This window comes from Notamacropus eugenii, chromosome 2 (genome assembly GCF_028372415.1).
Source record: "Notamacropus eugenii isolate mMacEug1 chromosome 2, mMacEug1.pri_v2, whole genome shotgun sequence".
Taxonomy (NCBI): domain Eukaryota; kingdom Metazoa; phylum Chordata; class Mammalia; order Diprotodontia; family Macropodidae; genus Notamacropus; species Notamacropus eugenii.
This window is the reverse complement of record NC_092873.1, coordinates 374,884,685-374,905,511: the sequence shown is the minus strand read 5'-3', so window position 1 is coordinate 374,905,511 and position 20,827 is coordinate 374,884,685. Positions and strand designations below refer to the sequence as shown.

Below are 20,827 nucleotides of genomic sequence, written 5' to 3'. Positions count from 1 at the left end.
TTGAGAGGATGGTGACCAATCTAAAGCTTGTCTGAAATAATTAAATTTCTTATTTTGCCCAAAGGTAAAGTGTTAAAGAGTCCATAAGGGAAGAGGAAGCTTCAATCCCACTTCAATTAGTATAAGTGTAAAAAGCCCAGGTACCTCAACTGAGTCAACTGACAGTTTTACTAAGGAATTTTCTTACAATTCTAGCTTAAGATGTGAAGAAGTCCTTAAAAAATCTGAGAGGATTAGAAGGCTTCAAATGGATAAAAGCAGATGATGCCACACAGGAAACATCTTGTGAATGACTGAGAATATCAAATTACACCTCCTTGGGTTATGCATAAAACAGAAAGCCAATTCAGAGTCTACCAATCAAATAGTGAACCAGTCTAGTGATAACAGAACTTCATGTTCAGGGTCTGAGAGATAGACACACTACCTGCCCCCACCCCTAAAAAAAAGTACTTGGGGGAAAAATTTTAAATACAAATGGATAGAAATAATAGGCAAAGGGAAGAGGAAAAAAAACTAATTCTATTGATTTTTTAAAAGTGAGACTTTTTCCTCAACAAAAGGGGCAACCAGCTCTGTAAAATAGGACAAACAGATAATACGAGTTGACTATATGAATATAAATTATTTTTTGTGACTATTTTGGGGGGGGAAGGTGGAGTGAGGTGGGGGTGGGGGTAGAGGGATAATAGTCCAGAGAAAGAGACTCGAGGTAACTGCTTCAAGTTTTAGAATTTATAAGCTTGTATAAAGGCAAGGAGGCACTGTATGTAGTCACAGAGAAATCCTACCCATCAGTATAGGATAAACATTACTATCAGTGACAAAAAAACTCAATTACTTTGAACTCTAGAATCTGTTTTGTTATAATTCTCGACTTGGATGGAGGAATGTCTATGTATACTGTATATACATGGAAAATTATATGGTATGGTATGAAAGGTAAGGGAGTTATAAAAACTCACTTTCATAAAATGCTTTGAGGTTTAAAAAGTACTTTTCTTATAGCACCAAATCAACATGGCAAAATCTCTAGTCACAAAGACAGCATACCTTAGCATCAGAAGGATCAGGTTTCAAGTCTTGCCTCTGATACTTATGAACTATATGATACTGAGTAAGTCACTTCTCAGTGCCTCAAGCAACTTGCTCTCACTATCTGCTGCAGATTAGCTGCTGATCTGCATCAGTGGAGGGAGGCTCTATAGCAGGAATTCCTTGTTCCAATGAAATCACAGGTCCAGAATTATTTTTTAATTTTTCCTCACAATAATCCAGTAGGGTATTATAGATAATCAGAGTTTTATTATCTCCATTTTACCAAGAAGAAAACTGAAGCTCAGAGAGATGAAATAACTTCCTCAGACTTACAAAGTTAGCAAGTGTCAAATGAACTCAAGCTCAGGTCTTACAACTCTTTCCATTATACCATACTATCTCAGACTACACTATGCTGTTTGGCTATTTAGTTAATAGAAAGAATTCAATTCAACAAATTTTTGTTGTGTATCTACGGTTTGCCTTCAATATGTTTACTGTTTAGGAAGGAAAAAAGACAAGTCAAAAATAGTTACATATATGCCTGAGTGTAAGGGGCAAAAGAAGAGTAAAAACATAATTTTACTTATTGGGGTGGGGTGGTGGAAACCTAGGGAAAGAGAAAGTATTCCCATTAATATTCAGAAAGATTGTTATCCTTTAAAACCAAAGGGCAAATTGATTTCTGAAACTATGCAATCTCATAAACACTCACGAGTTAATGGTAGTTTAAATGAGTTTGAATGCCCACACACACTACACAGATTAATATACTCTAAATGTATGCACCAATAAACGTAAGTTCACTGTGTATGGCTCTATGATTTGCACTTTAAGACTAAAGTACCAATGTGGGAACCAAAGAGTGTCAAGCAGGAGGGCATGCCCATTCTCAAAACTATATCTTTCATCCTTGTAGCAAGAATCAATTACTAATATTAGCAGTAGTTTCGTTTTGATGGTCAAATTTAATAGCGGATAAAAAAAACCAATACAATTTCATTGTACTTAACATTTGGAAGGCCATGACAGCTTCTAAGAAATCAAAATGACGCAAAGGAAAACAATGATTTTTATAAAATTTGTAGTACTTAAATTTCAATACCCAACAAAGTGAGTCACAGCACTGTTTATTCAAAATAAATGGTTAATTACGAGTAAAACTAAGCATTCAAGATAAAAGGTCTGTGTCTATTATTAAAAAAACAACAACAAAGCAAAGAAATGAAGCAAGGCATAGGAATTAGGGCACTGGATTTGGAATAAGGATAGTCTAGATCCAAATCCTGTCTTAGGTTGTGTGACCCTGAGGAAATCACTTAACATCTGAGCTTCAGTTTCCTCATCTATAAAAATAACGGGAGTTGAACTCCACGGTCTCTAAGGTCCCTTCCAGCTCTAGATCTATGGTTCTCCAAATACGAAAATCTTTAAATAGAAAAAAAATGCAATAAACAGGGGAAAATTACATTTATTTTTGTCTTTTTATGTTAACCTTGAAAACTATAAAGGCAAAAAGTAGTGGAGAGACAACATTGGCATGAATATATGCACAGGAAGTATGTTCTGCTAGAAAGAGGGACCTTGCCTCTCATCAACAGTTTAAATAAGATGAGGTTTCCTGCAGCCATTCTGTGGTGCCTAAGAAAAGGTACTCACTGCTCTCATCCCACCCAGATGCAGGGCAACCTGACCACTCTTTATGAATAATATATCATTAGCATTACTTTAAGTGGATCCAGAAGATCTCTGCCTGTAATCATGTTCTATGTTGGGTATGAGAAACAATTACCTTTGTAATGATGTAATGATGGAGGAGACCTACCAACTGCACTTTGAGAACGTTTGCCCGTAAAAGCCATAGAATTTTGGATTATTATTGTTAGCAACTGAGGTTTGACAAGTATCTAATCTTTCTGCTTTGCTCTCTGCATTAGGAGCATGTTGGTGAATGAACAGGTTGAGACTACCTAGCATGGAGCATACATGATGGTATCTGTAACTGGAAACCATAGTTTTATAAATAAAAAACCATAGTATATAACCAAGAAGGCCATGAAGAATAGATAAAGGTCATGAAGACATTTTGACAAAACAACCGATGACAGCCTCTAAGGGTCTGAAATTGCTCACAATCTGGCACATCACCAACAATGATATACTAAAGAAGATCAATAATTAAGCATATCAAATTGACCAAAAGGTGTGATCAGTCACACAGTTACCACCTTCATGAACAGGCCTGTGGTGAGTTAGATGTTGACAGATCTCAAAGCACTGACAATGGAGGCTTGGAGGTAAAGTAGACCAAATAGGTCAATGACAGAGGCCTAAAGGACTCTTTTTCCTCAAGTATGTCATCCATAACAAGAAATAATACTTACTCTAAAAATAAACACCCCTCAGATTCTTCCTTTCAGTTTGCTACAAGTTATTCCTACTTGCAAGTCTACCACTTCATTTCATTTCTGAGTAGAAAGGCTCATAAGCAGGGTGCCTACTATGCATGAGTTATTTTCAAGCATAGAATGACATCAGAATTTACAAGCCTAGAGATAATGTAAGCAGATGGCTAGAGTACAACATTCAAGGAAAACATCAATCTACATAGCACAAAGAAGAATAGTTTAGGAAATTACTTTTTATTAATGCATATATATTCTTAATGTCAGAAAACCACACTGCCATGGCACATGTAAATTTATTTGGGGCTGACATGTTATAAGTGGTCCAGTGAAAGTTCAAAGAACTGACAGTAAAAAAAGGGGATCACAATTTTTCAGCAGAGGACAACATTGGTTCAAATCCCATTTCTTCCATTTAATAGCCTTGCAACCTTGAGCAAGTCACTTAATATTCCTGGGAGTCAGATTCTTTATCTGTAAAATGAGGGTGTTGAACTTAATGACCTTTCAAGTGCCTTCCAGCTCTAAATTTATTATTCTATGATCCTAAGGGTATAATAGTACTTAAAAGAAATGTTTATCTTGGCTCTTTTAGCAAGTCCATATAACAAGCATGACAGAAGAATTAAAATGAACTAAAATAATACTAACAAGCAAAAATAAAAGAATAATATCCTGATATGTAATGCCTTTAATTCCAGTTCACTTATTCTTTTTTCCTGAGGGTAGAATACATGAAAATGCCTATACAGGATAGTTCCTTAACTACATATTTTAAACATATTTATGAAATGACAGCTGGCCTTGACCTGACAAAGCATGGAGTTCAAATTCTACTTCTGACACATACTAGCAGTGAGACTATGGACAAGTCACCTGACCTCTCAACATTCCAAACAACTTTTTAAAAAAAACTATATACACTTTCAGATTAGTTGTCAATCTACATCAAGGGAGGTAGTTTTCATACCAGTAAATCCCTACACCAATGAAATTACAGTTTCAGACAAAAAAAAAAAAAGAAAATCACAAACTCTGGTGTCAAGGGACTTTAGACAAGGTTTACAAAAATGTCTAAGGGCAATAAAAGCAGAAAGGTACATGACAAATGATTTTAGGTGAAAACAAATTAATTCTATCAAAAACTCACCTTTGTGGTATCGTGTGCATTCAATATGCCTTCTACAATGTCTGACAAATTCATGTGCAGTTCCTTTAAAAACAACCAAAAGAGTAACTAAATACAGTCAATAAACAAAAATTTTATTATACTATGCAGCACCAGGGAAAAAATACTGAATATATGTTATTTTTGTCATTTTGGATAGCAATTTTAATTTACTATGAAAAGATTCTGATATTTGCTTTGACAAAAATAACAAATAAACCTAAAATTCACATTCAATAAAAATCTTCAATTTGATTCAACAAAGTTAATAAAATTTTAGTCACTTTCTTACCATTATTTCTAACTGATTTCTAGACTGGTTAGATCAATACACAATTCTATAAGCAGTATATTAGTATAATTGTCTTTCTAGGACTCCTCTAACATTGACTGTTTCCATTTTTTGTCTTTACCAATTTGCTTGGTGTGAGGCCTCTGGGTTGTTTTGATTTGCAGTTCTGTTGTGATTTGGAACAATCTTTCTTATTTTACAGTTCATAATCTATTAGGAATTGTTTATTTCCCTCAAACACATCCAGTGGGGAATTGCTCTAAAATGCAAAAGAATGTACCCCAAAATATTTGTAACAGCCTCCTTTGTAGCATTCAAGAACTAGAAACACAAAGTAGATGTGTTTCTGAGGAATGGTTAAAGAAATCTTGGTACACAAATAAAATGGAATATCATTACTACACTAAGTAATGATGAATATGGAGAAAGCAAGTAGAGAAGAAATAGGAAAACAACACACACACAAAGACAAGGTAAATGGATAGAAAAATAGACAAAAACAAAACAAAAAATTGAAACTAAATGCTATGCCTAAGTCTACCCCTGAAAAATAAGTAAGAGAATGCACTTCTGTCCCTCTTTTATAGAAGGGTTGGACACTCCAGGTACAGAAAACTATAATTTGTCTGTATTGTTTGATATGTTGGTTAGTTTTACTGAAATTGTTTTCCCCCTCTATTTTATTGTTATGAGGGGTAGCTCTCTGGGAAAGGGTCAACCACTTTGGGAAATTAAGGTGATCTAAAAACAAAAGATAGTCACAATTTTTTTTAAATAAGCATTTATTAAGCACCCTATGGACAAGGCACTGTACTAGGTTCCAGGGATGCAAGAACAAAAACAGAAAATCATGTTTGTCTTCAGGAACCTATATTTTACTGAGAGATACAAAACATAAATAAGTTGAAGAGAAAGCTAGAGAATTAACAATTAGGGGAAGAAGAAAAGATATTTTATAGGAAATGTCATTTAAGTTGAGTCTTTAAAAAAGCTAAAGATTCTAATAGATCCCAGTGTTAACCCAAAGCATTTAAATCTCCTTCTTCCCCAACTACATACACTTTAAGAAGTAACCAAGCTGACATGATTCTGTCACCCAGCTTACAGGGGAAAAACTTTCACAAGAGGTTCATAGCACAGAACTTACAGGGATATCATCCATGCGGTTGTCCTTCCAGACCTCTAAAAGTGCAACAACCATGTCTCTCAGTTCAACTCGTGAGAGGACTCCATCACGGTCAACATCAAACACCTTAAAACAAACTAATGAAGAGAAATTCTTAAGATAAATTATTTTTATACTCAAGTATCTGGCAAAATACTGATAATTGTTTCTGGATAATCAAAAAAGTTTTCAGACAACTGTATCCTTGGGTAAAGTTGCCATACAGTACAATGTTTAAGAATGGTATTCGCAGGGTTTTGGATCAGAAAGAATCATGCTGTATCACACATAAACGAAATACCCTATTAAATATTCAGGGTTTGGTTTACATTGTCCTTTCATTCTAAATAGGGCTCCCTTTTCCTTCAAGTTTAAATGAAAAGGCTAAGCTGTTTTGAAATACACACTATTCTTAGTTCATAATATCATGGGATCACAGATTTAGAGCAGAAAGTTTATTAAAGGTCGTATTAGATTATATTAAAAATGAAGAAACTGAGATTCTCTGCTTTCAAAAGAACTGGATAAAGTTAAATAGGCAGTGAATGGCAATGCTAGGATCTGAGCCTCATCAACTGTCTTGTCACCATGGTGATGGTTTAAGGGTGACATTGCATTTCTAAATTTAGTAATTCAAAGCTTTAAAAGGTGATCTCATAAGAGAGTTTTTTAGTTTCTTCAGATACACATAACGTAAATGGCCTTTTTATAGTAAGAAGTAGTGCACTAGTCTAGTGTTAAAGGCAACTTGATTTCTCCATTTACTTCTTGAAAGTGAAACATTTGTCTTGTGGTATTAAAATCCAATGAGTAGTGAGTAACAGTTTCAGCTCTACACAAAAGTTTGAATGCATCATGTCAAAAACTGGCAGTTAATTCTAAATGATTTACTTTGATTTATCCCTAAATTTATCCCTAAATACATCAGGAAAAATTTTTTGAAAAGGATAATGAACTTCCATTGAGAAACAAAGAACTTCACCTCAACTTTAGATTTCACAGAAATGATTAATTCCATCACAATGGTTGAAGATGGAAAAGATTAATGATATTACTTAAGAGAATTTTTTTGCCAGGATCTAATCCCTAAACAAGATCAAAATGGAGTAATCAATTCTCCATTTGAAATGAAGACAGGTACTTGAATTATTATGACTTAAAAAGAAAAGTATGTTTTTCAAGTTCTCAGATTATGGAATGATTTTTGGTTGGTATAATATGATATATGAGCTTGTTCATAGTTTACGTTACTAGATAAGATCAAGGAACCCAAATTAAATACCAGCTACAAGCAATCACTGCAAAATTTTATTTTTAGAAAGAGACAGGAAAAAAAACCTAGTAAATATATATGAACTAAATTAATTAAATGTCAACTGCCTACAGTTTCTTAAAATATGCTTAAGATTTAATAATACAATATATTTGTACTTGTGAACTTATATTGTAATTGCATTTTGGCTAAACACTTCTAGGTTAAAAAGGCTTTTAGTATTCAATAAAAACAGAGAAAACTGTATTTTGCCAATAAATTTTACAATCAATAAAATATTCATGAACACAAGTTATATAAACATCTAAATTTTATTTTTAATCTAACAGCCATCCTTCAAATGACTCAAGAAACAATAAGTATTACAGAAATTAAAAGAAAATATTCTCTTTGAAAATTTCAAATCTATCAGCATCAATATATTTTTGCCATTTACTTCATTTAATAGGAATCAAAAGTCCATTTGAAATATCGACCTCATCATTAACAACAAAGATCATATAACAAAATAGAGTGGATAAATTAAAATCAGTAAAGAGGCAAAAATGCATTTATAAGCAATCCTGCAATACATCTATTCTCATTCAGGCTAGATGTCATGACAATGTTTTAACTCTCCATATCCTGAGAAATAAACCATAGGCAGCTGGGTGGTAAGAGCTCCAGATTTGGAGTCAGAGAAATCCAAGTTCAAATCCAGTCTCAGACCCTTACAAGCTGTGTGACTCAGGACAAGTCTCTTAAACTCCCCCTGCCTCAGTTTCTTCATCTGTAAAATCAGGATAATAATACCTACCTCTTAAGAATACTGTGAGGATCAAATGAGATAATATCTGTAAAGCATGTGAAAACCTTAAAGTACTATGTAACTGCTTTCTTATTTTTTGGTAATTTTTCCTGAAAGGATTCTCACCACCTTGGTAAAATTACTAAAAATTCATGTCTTCTCAAATGATAGTTTTAAATTAATCTAAATCAGAAACTTATTGGTTTGCAGTTTTGGTGACAGAAAACATTTAATGTACTTACATTTTTGTCTTTCAGCCAGAGGTCCCCTGCAACATGCTGACAATCCACAGGATATCTCTTTGAAGTCTATGTGATTGTCACGATTTTCATCAAAGGCATTAAACAAACCTGGAAGATAGTAAAGTGTCATGACAACCTATGTCTAGCCAGATTTCAAGTAACTGTTGACACTTTTGTATGACATTCACAAACTTGTCCCTCTCCCATAAAATAGGCAAGATGTATAGCATTTTCTACCAGTGGCAATCAAATAGAGCTAGGGACAGAGATTGCTACGGAACACAATTTCTTCTTCTAAAAACTTCCTGGCACAATCACACACACAGACACAGATGACATATAAGAAATATCTCTTAGATTCTTTTAGAAAGTATTGCCATGGATGCTACCTTATTTACCTCCCCTTGGGTTTGTTCACCTCCCAGGTGATATAGTGCTAATATTACTTTGCTCTTTCTCTACCCTTTCTCTCCTTACCAGTAAGTGTTCAATCGTTAATCTCACCTCACAATCTTCACACATTTTCTCTCATTCTCACAATCTCTCTTGACCCAATCCCATCCCCAAAAAGAAGAGATACTCTCATTTCCCCCAAATATTCAATATCCAACAGACATTTTTTTCTGAAAATAAATGTAGTGTGAATTTAGAAATTGAAAAAGAACTAGAAAGTGAAAGAATTAATAAACAAAAATTAACACAAACCACTAATGCAATTAAGTCATTAATGGATAATTAACAAGTTGGGAAATAAGAAATTGAATATCCTTCTCACAACTGTCACTGCTTCATTATGATATAAATGTAAATGTGGCTTTTGTATATGAAGTTTAGTTGCAGAAAAGGGTAGAAAAATTTCATCTGGGAGGGAAACTTGTAGCAATCAATTTGTGAATAGTTCCTGGATGAAAACGCTAAGGAGAATCAGCCTATTTGAGGACAAGTGAGAAAACAGTCTTTCAGATAAATATACTGAAAGAATCTGTTTGAAGATGATATAATGACTGAGGTAATGATGGCTAATGGGCATTGCAGTTCATCAGTTTATTTGTATGTGACTTCTTTTAAAGTTTTGAAGGTTATAACTGAGAAGTTGTAAATCAAATAACTGTTTGTGGACTACAGGAAGATGATATAAGGACTCCTGGAATTATACCTGGCAGAAAGGTGGGACTGAGTTTCACATTATGTCATGACTCAGTGCTTACAAGGAGGCATTAATCTGAGGTATTTAGAAAGCAGAGAGAAAAAGCAGAAGCTTAAGGTAAGAAGAGTAGAAATCATAAGAAGCCAGGGAGAAGAAGACAAAGAAAGAAAAAGATGCTTTCAGTTAAGATAATTAACTATTCATGGGGAGGCTCTTAAATGCTTCCCTAAGAAGCTGCTGATTGGAAGGAAGGTATTTCTTTGATAACTGACTGCAGAAAGGTTGGGTCATCTCAGCTTTTCAGCTATTGCTTCAGCTGGAAGAGAGTTGAATTCTGCTGCTGTAGAAAGAGCTGTCTGTACTTATTGCTCTCTAGCACCATCTACAGCATGAGAGAAAGAAAACCATTTGGGGCACCTGATTGTCTCTATCTGTAAACAGAGGTGAAAAAGACAAGTTTTTATCTGTTTTGCTATGAACTCTCTTTTTGGAATGGAATGGAAAAGGCAGAATTCTGCTGAATGGAGAACAGATTGGGTTTGTCCACTTTACCTAAATAACCAAATGAGGAGCTTTGCAGTTCTCTGGCCTAAGGGAACTGTTTGTACCTGAACAAGTACAATATTGATATGCTTTTTTCCCCTACGTACAATATTTTCTCAGCAATCAGTTAAGGGAACTATGAATTAAAAGAATTTTTCACTGGTCCACTGGTTTTTGAACAAAAGAGGAGGAGCTTTGCCTAACAGGAGAGCAGTAAAAATCAGAAGTAGCTGGTAGAGAAATGACTTTATGAGGTTCAGATATTTCCTGAAGGGATCATAGATATCAAAAGATATCAAGACTTGCAATACAGATGTGTGAATTTCGCTAGGGATGTGGGTTTCCCCACTCACGTGCCTCTTCACTCTTCCCTGTAGATACTGAGATGTCTATGAAGGAATTAGGATACTTTAATTACTCCTGACTGCCTCCTGCTTAGCAACTTAGATTTACTTACTTGTGTTTTTGTTTTCTACTGAGTAAAAAGCTTTATTATTACTTTTGTCTTATTGTGTAGTAAATATTTTATATCTAGGAGTTAATAATGTGATTACTGAATTTTATTTTATGGGAAGGATACTGTTAAGAGCTTGGGAACCACAGTGACAAGCAGTAGGAGTTTATTTACTTCTATCACCAATATTGCCTAACCAAAGTTATTCCTAAGATCTTGAGACAAAGTCCGAGTGGTAGCCATGGACTCATTGTTTTGGCTGGCTCCTCTCTGGGAAAAACACTCAGACCTTTCAAAGTAAGGGTAGGCTGGGATGAATGAGTAAGCCCAGAGGCAGAGAAAGAGTGCCTTGTTGGAAACCACGCTCACAGACTACGCTGCTTACGTAGGTGGATTCTTAACCACTTCTGGGCTACATACACATACATGTAAGCAGAGATAACTGTACATACTTGTATATGTAGACATATATACTTGTATATATAAACACATATATTTCAATTTTTTTAATCTTTCAAAAAAATCTTAATACTTTTCCTTTTTCCTATTCAAATTTTTTCCTCTATTTCATAGGTTTCTATGGCCAAATAACTTATTATAGTGGCTACAGGCACTATTACCTGTTTCTGCTCAAGATAGGAGCCTGTACAGAGTTTGCTTCGAGATCCAACAGAGCCAGATCACCCCAAAAGCATTTATAGATTTAATTGGAAGGAGAGCCAAAAAAGGATGGATCAGAAATGTTGGTTACTAAAATTACATATAAAATGGGAAACAGATCAAAGTAAAGCCATGGACTGTGATTATTACCATTTCTTAGAGAAGTTTAACTGATTTTAAACAAGCACAATAGTTGCCAGACAACAAAGCCAAGAGAACCTGGAAATTACTTAAAGCAGAAAACACATGATCTCCTCGCTAAGTGTAGAAACATTGCAGCCAAGGTTGGCAATAGTTACAAAGGTAGTACAATATAATGGACTTTGAGTCAGTAGAGACTCAGATTCAAATGTCACCTCTGACATTTACTGTGTTATATGAATAAGATAATTACTCCATACAATGTGAGGTGAGAGCACTGCAAACCTTTAAGTGTTATATATATATATATATATATATAAGTATGAGTTCATTTGCAAAACATTACAGAAAAGGAAGGAGTGAACTTAGCTAATAATATTGTATTAGCAGATCACAAAACCGTGAACAACAATGGAGGGATAAACAAGCCCATGGGAAGTTTGACCTGAGGTCCAATCAAGTCGGTTTATTCTAACAGCATTGACAGATGAAGCTTGAAGGAGAACAAAAAGACATAAAACAGAAAAGACCTGTCAGAATTTCTACAGCAATTTTTTTCTTGTCATTGATGACAGAGGCATGCTTTTTAATTTTAACACCTTGGTACCTGATGTACTTTAAAAAACAGAAATGATATTTAAGAGGATAAAATTGAAAAAAGGGCTGACCTATACAAATATATACAGAATAAAACTGTAGTAACAGTAAAATGACATTTTGAAGGTTAACACATAATTATGAATGCACTCACAGGTGAATTTTTAAGATATCAAAGAGCAGCACATACTAAAAGAACAGAGAAAAAAAGCATGGACAGTATTTTTACACATACACACATACACACACACACACAACTGAGGACCTATGAGCCCTACTATCTCATTTTTATAAAATCTTTATGATGATAGTGTTCAGTATATGTATTCAAGACATTATTGATGAAAATATGAGAGGGGAATAGATGGGCTTTTCTACAAATGATTTTCAACAGAAGACTAGATCCTGCAACTATTTGTTGAACATAAGGATGTTTGATTTTAGAGAAAAACAGCACTAAAGACACTTCAACAAAGTAGCTCTCCTGATTACATTAAAATTATTTATGATTCTTTTAGAAATGCAACCACAGTGACAATTTTATTTAGAGATCCTCTCATCAACATCAAGCAACACAAAAAGCAGAGGGAAGTATGCTAGCCAAAGGTGTTTACACTGTCACTGAGGATCTGTCCTGAATGTGATCCTAACAGAAGATTCTCTATACATGGCAAGGTCCTCCTTTCTTGTTTGTGGATGACATTGTGTTGACTGAATGAAGCCTCAGGCTTCTACCCCCAAAATGGGAACCACGATTATTCAAAAGAGATTAATCTAGCAATAAGAAAAACAAGTGGAAAAACATCCTGTAATACTCAGATTGTGATATGCTGTTGGATGGACAGAATAATGAGCTTTTCAATCACTATATCTATCTTGCAAAAGGACTGAAAATGGAAAATGAATTGGCCCCCAAATTTAAAATGAGTAAAGAAGATGGATGAATTGCTCAGGGAATTATGTTGTACCTTCCCTGATTCTAAGCTATTCCCTAACACAATAACTCATTTTTTAATACTACTATTCTCCCAATGATACACTGCATATCAAAGGATAAACATAATCCCAAAAGAATGAAAATAATAGCCAACTCAAAATATACTGAAGATAAATATGGTGGATACAAGTAGGCTGAAGCATAATTACTGTGTTATGATGACTTATGAAGAATATCACCAAATAAATGAACCATTGTGAGAGAGGATTTGCTAGTCATATGGTGAGAGGATTAACAGATACAGGGAGACTAAGTGATGCAGTTGTACTAATTAAATGTTTAAAAGTCTTAGCGGAAGGCCTCTAGAATATCAGGTGCATCCTCTGTGGAATATTTATGGGAAAGCAAAAAGGCAACACAAAGGATAAGAAGGCAGGACAGGATAGGGTTGCAATATGCATAAGTGAATATCTGCATTAATTAGATCACAGATCCAAGGAAGTATCAAGGAACTGTAAGAACTAAAGATTGAACTTTTTAAGAATCTGGGGAAAAAAAGGATTTCAAGCTTTTTGGAGAAGGGCACTCTCCAGAGACAAGAAATAGCAAGGAATACATATGCTATTTTCTATCTTTACAAGGTTCCTTAAAGCTACTCTTCCAGACCTGAAATAACTTAGTAGATAAAAAATTCATGACTCAGATGTGAAAATTTCAAATTCTGAGACACTGAACATATCACTGATGTTCATTTATTCATTCATTGTATTACAACTGTAATAATATTGCTTATTGATTACATGTTAATATCTCAATAGTAATGACTAATATAAAAATTTTGAGAATAAAATCCTCAAATAATAAGAAATTATAGTTAATGGTTTGGAGCTTGATGATTAACTTTTAGTCCTCAAACTTTTTTAGTATCTCAATATTCTTCATGAGGCTGCAATGACTTGGAATGGCTAGTTTGTGGGATTTCTCTCATATCTACTGAATTGTTTTTTCTCTAATAAGGGTGTCAGTATAATATCCCTTTTAAAAATGGCTTTGAGAGGAAACAGAAGGGAAAAACTTTATAAATAAAGTTAAATAAGCTTAGCTACTTTGTTTAGATATAAAATGTTTATAGATGGCTGAAGAACTCCATTAAAATTCTTTTGGGGATAAAGTAAAAACCTTTTGTGAGTGGCAGCTGAGGTACGGTGGAAACATTATTAAACCAATGAAATCAAAAGACCTGATTCACATTCTAGATTAGCTTTCTAGCCTGGGAAAAGTCACTTTATCTCTAGGGACCCTATTTTCCTCATCTACAGAATGAGGAAGCTGAACTAGATGCTAAGATCCCCTGGAGTTCTGGTATCCTAAAAATTCTCCTTTCACGTTACTGGATTACAAGAAAGCAAAATTTGTCTGAAGGGACTTTTTGAATCATCAAATCACAGAGCTGGAAAGGATCTCAGAGATAAGCTTAACCAAAACTCTCATATGAAGCAGGAATGCCCTTTACAACATCCCAAGTGTTCACTGAGCCTCTACTGAACACTTAAGTGTCAGGGAACTCACTACTAACCAGGCAACCCATTCACTTTTTGGATATCTCTATTCATAAGAAGTACTTTCTTCTACTTAGTTCAACATTTTTCTCCATGTACTTCTATCCACTGGGTCAGTTCTGTTTTCTGAGACCTGAGCAGAATGAGCCTATTCCCCCTTCTATATGACAAAATTTAAATATCTGAAGACAGAAATAATGTCCTACATAAATCTTCTCTTCTCTAGACTAAACATCTCCAATCAGTGCTTCAAGAGGTAATCATATGGCATAATTTCCAATCCTTTTCAATGTCCTTTCTAAAATATTTTACCAAGAAATGAACACAATATTCCAGATGCAGTCAGACCAAGGTAAAATACAATGGAACTAGCTTTTCCATATAAGATAGTCTGACACATTCAGAACATTATTCTGGTAAATCTTTGATAAATCATTCAAAACACTCGTTGTTAACTTGGGATGGTAAGGGTAGAAGAGAAAATTAACCCCTGAAGGATTTCACACGTTTAACAGGCCTTCAATTACTAAGCAATTAGATAAAAAAACATGCTAAGGAAGCATCATGGATGAAGACTGATCTAGGGGATGGGGGTGGGGTGGGAAGAGAAAAATTCAACAAATGGACATTACAGGCAATGAGAATGGCTCCTACCTTCACTCAGAGATGGATGAATGGGTGGCGAAACCAAAGGGCCAAATGTCTCTAAATCAAAACGACCAGTCCGGGATTGAGCCTTCAGCAGCCAATAGCGTTTCTCAAGATCAATGATGTCTGATTCTTCCACTGACAGAGGCAAATCAAACAGAAAAGTAAACCAGCTAGGTGGCCTGGATAGTCATTTTATTTTGGCGACAAATTCAAAGCAAACATTTTGTTTTCTAACTGCATTACTAAAAATAAGTCTGCATGACTTCAAATTAAATAGGACAAAAAACTCAACCCACTGGGGGAAAAATCAAATTTATTATTTTTTTAAATGGTGAGAAAACTGATGAGAAATGACCAATAAAGTAAACAGGCTTAAAAAACAGAAATAATACACTCGGTAGTATGAGCTATTTAAAAAATCTATAATTTTTTTAAAATTACCTGCAAGATGCAAGAATACAAAAATAACAGGATAATTATGTTACTCATTTTATAAATTATTTGGCATTTAAATTTCAAAATCAATAAAATATGCATAATCTTTTAAATGATAGAATAAAAAAGAAGGGAAACCAAGGAAATATCTTTTCAATAAGTATGTCTTGAAATTACAATAATTCCCTTGTTTATCAGTGAATATAGGAGAATAGTCACAGAAAAGAGTTAGTTATAGTTACATTTTGTAATTAATTTCCTTATCAATAATAAAAGGGAAAACAAACCAAATGCATCTGGGGTCAAACCAAAACTATTAACCCAGCAGCCATGATATGCTAAGAAATATGTTAGGTACAGAAAGACATGGTCCCTGCTTTCCAAGGGTTTATAATTTAGTAAGAAGGCAAAATAAATATATATAAAACAATTAAAGAATATAGCATAGGGTAAAATTAAAATGGCAAATTGTATGATAGAGACTATAAATATTATTGGAATTCAGAAGAATTGGAAATCAAGAGACAGAGCATTTAAGTGCTCATCTCCAGTCAAAGCACTGTGTGAAGTTCTGGGAATATATATAAAAAGTAAGCAGGATTCAGTTCTTGCCCTTGAAGAGTTTACACCTTAATGGGGGAAGAAGACACATAAAGGGAAGCTGGAAAAGGAAAGGAAGGGTAAGCTGCACATAGAGATATATGATTTTTAAATGGTGGCTAGGAAGAGATGTAGGGACCTGGTTCCAGATTAAGATTAGGTGAAACCTTAGCTACTGGAATAACTACAAGAAGAGGAAGCTCAGGGGAAGAGACCAAGATTCAAATGGTGGATAGGAAGGAGATGAAGATGCTAGGCAGCATGTTTTAGAAATGATGGCCAGGAGTGGCAAAGTCTCCATGGAAGAGAAAGGAATTAAATTGTGCCTTTAGTTTGAATTTAGATAGGTAAAGTAGCAAAGGCAATATCAAGTGACAGAAACCACATACAGTTACACAGGAAGGAATGAACATGACATATTTGGTAGAAGAGAAGGTACAAGTTGGTTAACATGTAATAAGGGAAGAGAAGTAAACTGGGACCTTGAAAACATGGAAGGAGTTTGAATATTATGTGAAGTGAGAAATATTGGGAGATCACTGTGCATAGTAATAGTAATGTTGCAATAAAGATCAACTGTGAAGGGCTTAGCTATTCTATCAATATATTGATCCAAGACAATTCCAAAAGATTCATGATGAAAAATGCTAACTACCTTTCCAAAGAGAAAAAACTAAGAAACTCTGACTGCAAACTGAAATATAATTTTCTCATTATGGAAATATTATTAATATGAATTCACATGTATAACTGATATAATTTGCCTGCCTTTTCAGTAGGTGAGGGAGAGAATTTGGAGCTCAAAATTTAAAAGAAAAGACCACTTTAAAAAATAAGTAAATAATAAATATACTGGGGAAAGGGAGATGATTCTAACTTGTAAATGAATAGCTGACCTGTAGGGGTCAGGAGGGGAAGTGTCCACAATGGGAATTCTCTACACTAATGAAATCACAGGCTGTGACCAAAAATGTAAATAATAAAAATTTTAAATAAAGGATGGTAAGGGGAGAGAGATGGGTTAGGAAGACAAGTTAGAAAGTTAGTATCTATTATTATCCAGGTCAAAGGTATGAGGTATGTGAACTCACATGGTGGCTGTGGGAAAAGGAGGTATGAGAGGGAAAGATAGTGGTTTGCTGAGGTGGAATTAACAGACCTTTTTAAATGTCTATGAGGTAAAGAAATGTGGATTATTAATTGCTTATGTGAAGAAGAAGGGGCCAGAGGTTCTTAACCTTTTTTTGTGTCATGGGCCCTTTTGGCAATCTAATAGAGACTCTAGACCTGATATTTTTTTTAATAATTGAAGGGAATGTTAAATTTCAGTTAGATGTTGGTGAATATAAAATGTGGTTTTCCTCTCCATCTAAATTCACAGGTCCCCTAAAACTATCAATGGACCTCAGGTAAGAAACTCTAAGACTATTGGTAGAAAGTATCTGGCAGGGAAATCTGTTCTAGCTTTGCTAACAGTATACAAGTTTCATTTCACAGATGTACTGGTTGTTGATGCTGTTCAGCCTTCTCTCTGGAAAAGGACCAATGATACCATGAGAGTGATGTCTTGACTTGAGTATGAATCAGATTTAAGTGAGGTAGAGGTAGTCAAAGTTGCCAGACTCATTCTCCTCCAGTCATTGAAGTGTAGTGACAAAACAAAAGTTAGCTATTAGAGTAGATCTACAAGTTTTGAGTTTATTTTGTAAAAATGCTTTTAGGAAAGAAAAAATTGTAAAATAGTTTTCACCTTTGTATAAAGCTCAAATCAGGATTGTGGTTTTTCAAATAGTACCCAAATTTATTTAAGTTTTCAAAGAAAATGAAAATAATCTAAAAAACTTCTGTTAAGTACAATTTGCATGTGTGTGTGTGTACATATAAACAAAATTTAATAGGGTTGTAAAAAAAATGATCCCTTCTTTCACTTTTTCGTTTTCTTGGATGCATTTAAAAAAATGTTTTAGTAATGTCTGTCACTAGTCACTAACTTACCATTTCCTCCATGTATATCTCCTTACTTGTAGGAAATACATACAATCTGACAACATAAATCAACACAATGGCCCTGATCTGGGAACAAATATCCCACTGTGCATCTCAAGTACGTTAACTCTCTGTGAAGAGGTAGAAGGCAGCTGGTACTACAGTGAATAGAGCACTGGGCCTGGAATCACACATTTACTAGAGGTGTGTCCCTGGTTAAGTCATGTAACCTCTGTTTGTTTGTCTCCTCAATTGTAAAATGGGGATAACAGTACTACCCTCATCATTCTTGTGAGAATGAAGTGAAGTAATACTTAGAAATGTAGCTTAGCACAGTGCCTGTTACATAGTAGTGTTAATCAAAAACAATATTACAAGTCCATGAGACACTGCGTGGTAATTAGATTCATTAGAAGAGAAATGACATGCATGTGGAACCCTAAGTCAGGGCAAAGAGTTCACAATCCAAATAGAAACTTACAAAAGTTATGAAATTGTGACAAAAAGAGAAGGAGAAACAGAAATCTCTACCTAAATAGGAGAAGCAGGGGAGGAGAAATAATGAATAATTAAGATGGCAAAACAGCATTCTTTTCCCTTGGGAATTGCTCCAGAGGTGGGGAATCTGCAGCCTCCAGGGCAGCAGGTTCCTCATCCCTGTAACAGCCAGACTATGAAGATAAAATGGTCTGTTTATCTGCGAGGGTCCCAGATGCACAAGCAGTTTCCCCAGTCTAGTGCAGAATGACTGGCATTTATCTTGACTCCCAAGGACACACAGGGAGTGCATTTTGGGGCACAAATAACAAATTATGTCAGCTCAGGTTGGGGCTTCGCACCTGACGCATTCAGGGCCTCTTGCAGGACTTCAAGTACAGTGTTTCTGGAAACTATGGCAACTCAAAAAGACAAATTCAAGGGACCTCTTAATAGAAGACACTGCATAAATGCCTATTTCCTTAATGCCTTGATCCTTACACTTATGTTTCATCACTGGTCTTCTGACTTCACTATTTTTCACTGCTGTGTTCAGAGTTCCAAAGCTTTTGAAAAATATTTTTTATACAATTGTTACGGTTATTGCGAAGGTTGATATTCTGAATCAATTCATGCAATACATATTATAATACTATAATATGTTCACTCATTTGATGGGCAATCTATCAGTTTACAATTCTTTGCCACCAGAAATAGAGATATTATAAATATTTTTCTACATATGAATCTTTTTCCTTTCTTTGACCTCAATAGGTATTGACCTCAGCATCACTGAGTCAAAATTTATGCACAGTTAAATAGCATTTTGGGAAGAGTTAAAAATTGCTTTCCAACATGGCTAGACTAGTTCATAGTTGTAAAGTACATTAAAGTATCTGTTTAATAACAGCCCCTCATACATTTGTGATTTCCCATTTTTGTCAAGTTTACCAGTCTAGTGGGTATGAAGTAGTACATCGGAGTTGTTTTAATTTAACTTTATCTAATAATTAATGATTTAGAACAGTGGTGTCAAACTTAGAAATTGATCCCTACAGGTCACATACTGACTTTAGAAAACCACAAAATAATATTATTTGTATTAGACTACTATTTTTATTTTGTAAATATTTCCGAATTACATTTTAATCTAGTTTGCAAGTTTGACACCTTTGATTTAGAGCATTTCTTCATACAATTATTGATAATTTGGATTTCTTCCTATGAAAACTGCTTATTCTTTGATCATTTTATTAGCCACAGAATGGTTCCTGTTTTTATAAACAAGAATTACTGTCCCGTATGTCTTAGAAATGATACCTTTATCAGAAAATTGTTGCAAAATGTTCTCCCAGTTTCCTGATTCTCTTCTAATATTAGCTACGCTGGATTGTGTGTGCAAAAAGCCTTTAATTTTATGAAATCACAATTGTCCACAAATCTCCTGTGAATACTTATATAAGCCTATCTTTCAAAAATAAACTGAATCAGCCATAAACTCTCAGAGAGAAAAACCTGAGGAACAGATGGATTAGCATACTATTAATTCTTTAAACTGGTCAATTCATATTTTGCAGATATTTATCCAATTCACTTAGACTGTCAATTTTATAGACAGAAAGTTGAGCAAAAGAATTCTTCATGATTGCTTTTATTTCTTCTTCATTGATTGTGAATTCACCTGTTTAACTTTTGATACTGGTAATTTTGTTCCTTCTTTCTTCTTCATCAAATTAGATAACTGCTTATATATCTTATTGTATTTTTTTAAGCTCCTTGTTTTATTTATTAGTTCAATGATTTTTCTGCTTTGAATTTTGTTCTCTTTCCTTTGATTTTTCAAGCTATTTTTTTCATGTTTAACTGGGGAGTACTGATTTGTTGGTTTTCTAGGTTTTTAAAAAATATTGCATAAATAATTAATTGATCTCTTTTTTCTTCCACTGCTGAAGTAAACTTAGAGACATAAATCTTCCCCTGACTATAGTTTTGCCTGAATCCCACAAATTTTGGTATGCTGTCACATTGTTACCATTATCTTGAAAAGGCATTATTATTCCTGTAATTTCTTCTTTGATTCATCCATTCTTTAGGATTAAGTTATTTAATTTCCTATTAATTTTTAATCTTTGATTCAAATGGTCTTTATTGAATGCAATAATTTATTGCATTATGGTCAGAAAACATCCAGTTAATATTTTCTGCTTTTTGGCATCTGTGTATGAGGTTTTTATGTTCTTTTTTTATAACCAGTAGGTAGCACAGTGGGT

At 34.2% G+C, this 20,827-nt stretch overlaps 1 protein-coding gene across 2 annotated transcripts in view; it reads right to left on the bottom strand.

The window, feature by feature from the left end:
- USP32 (ubiquitin specific peptidase 32) overlaps positions 1-20,827 on the bottom strand; it is a 262,811-nt gene that overhangs the window by 84,383 nt on the left and 157,601 nt on the right. For both annotated transcript variants that reach the window (XM_072646922.1, XM_072646921.1), the window contains exons 6-9: positions 15,063-15,194; positions 8,371-8,478; positions 6,051-6,166; positions 4,594-4,656 (exon numbers count right to left, since the gene is read on the bottom strand). In XM_072646922.1, coding sequence (XP_072503023.1) covers positions 4,594-4,656; positions 6,051-6,166; positions 8,371-8,478; positions 15,063-15,194 — 419 coding nt within the window. The remainder of the gene's footprint in view (positions 1-4,593; positions 4,657-6,050; positions 6,167-8,370; positions 8,479-15,062; positions 15,195-20,827) is intronic.